The sequence below is a fragment of the Empidonax traillii genome, unplaced genomic scaffold (genome assembly GCF_003031625.1).
Source record: "Empidonax traillii isolate 1590-97213 ecotype Southwest subspecies unplaced genomic scaffold, ASM303162v1 scaffold1342:size133107, whole genome shotgun sequence".
NCBI lineage: Eukaryota > Metazoa > Chordata > Aves > Passeriformes > Tyrannidae > Empidonax > Empidonax traillii.
Window position 1 is genome coordinate 32,677 of NW_020956535.1, and position 254 is coordinate 32,930.

At 78.7% G+C, this 254-nt stretch overlaps 2 protein-coding genes across 2 annotated transcripts in view; both read left to right on the plus strand.

Moving 5' to 3' along the window:
- LCK (LCK proto-oncogene, Src family tyrosine kinase) overlaps positions 1-17 on the plus strand; it is a 7,468-nt gene extending 7,451 nt beyond the window's left edge. Inside the window, exon 8 of the mRNA XM_027906694.1 lies at positions 7-17. Within this exon, the coding sequence (XP_027762495.1) occupies positions 7-17 (11 nt within the window). The remainder of the gene's footprint in view (positions 1-6) is intronic.
- A 100-nt stretch (positions 18-117) lies between these two features.
- Positions 118-254, plus strand: part of HDAC1 (histone deacetylase 1) — a 10,648-nt gene continuing 10,511 nt past the window's right edge. The window contains exon 1 of the mRNA XM_027906695.1: positions 118-223. Coding sequence (XP_027762496.1) covers positions 175-223 — 49 coding nt within the window. The 5' untranslated portion in view covers positions 118-174. The remainder of the gene's footprint in view (positions 224-254) is intronic.

Below are 254 nucleotides of genomic sequence, written 5' to 3' on the forward strand. Positions count from 1 at the left end.
GCCCAGGCACCGCCTAACCTGCTGGGCGGCGCTGCCGCCTCGCCATTGGCCGGCGGGCGGGGCCGGCGCGCGCCGATTGGGCGGGGCGGCGCGGGGGGCGGGGCCGCGGCGGGCGGGGTTGGGTGCGCGGGGCGGTGGCGGCGGCGGCGGCGGGCGCTGAGGGGAGGCAGGAAAATGGCGCTGACGCAGGGGACGAAGCGCAAAGTCTGCTACTACTACGATGGTGAGGGGCAGAGGGGCGGGAGGGGAGAGGG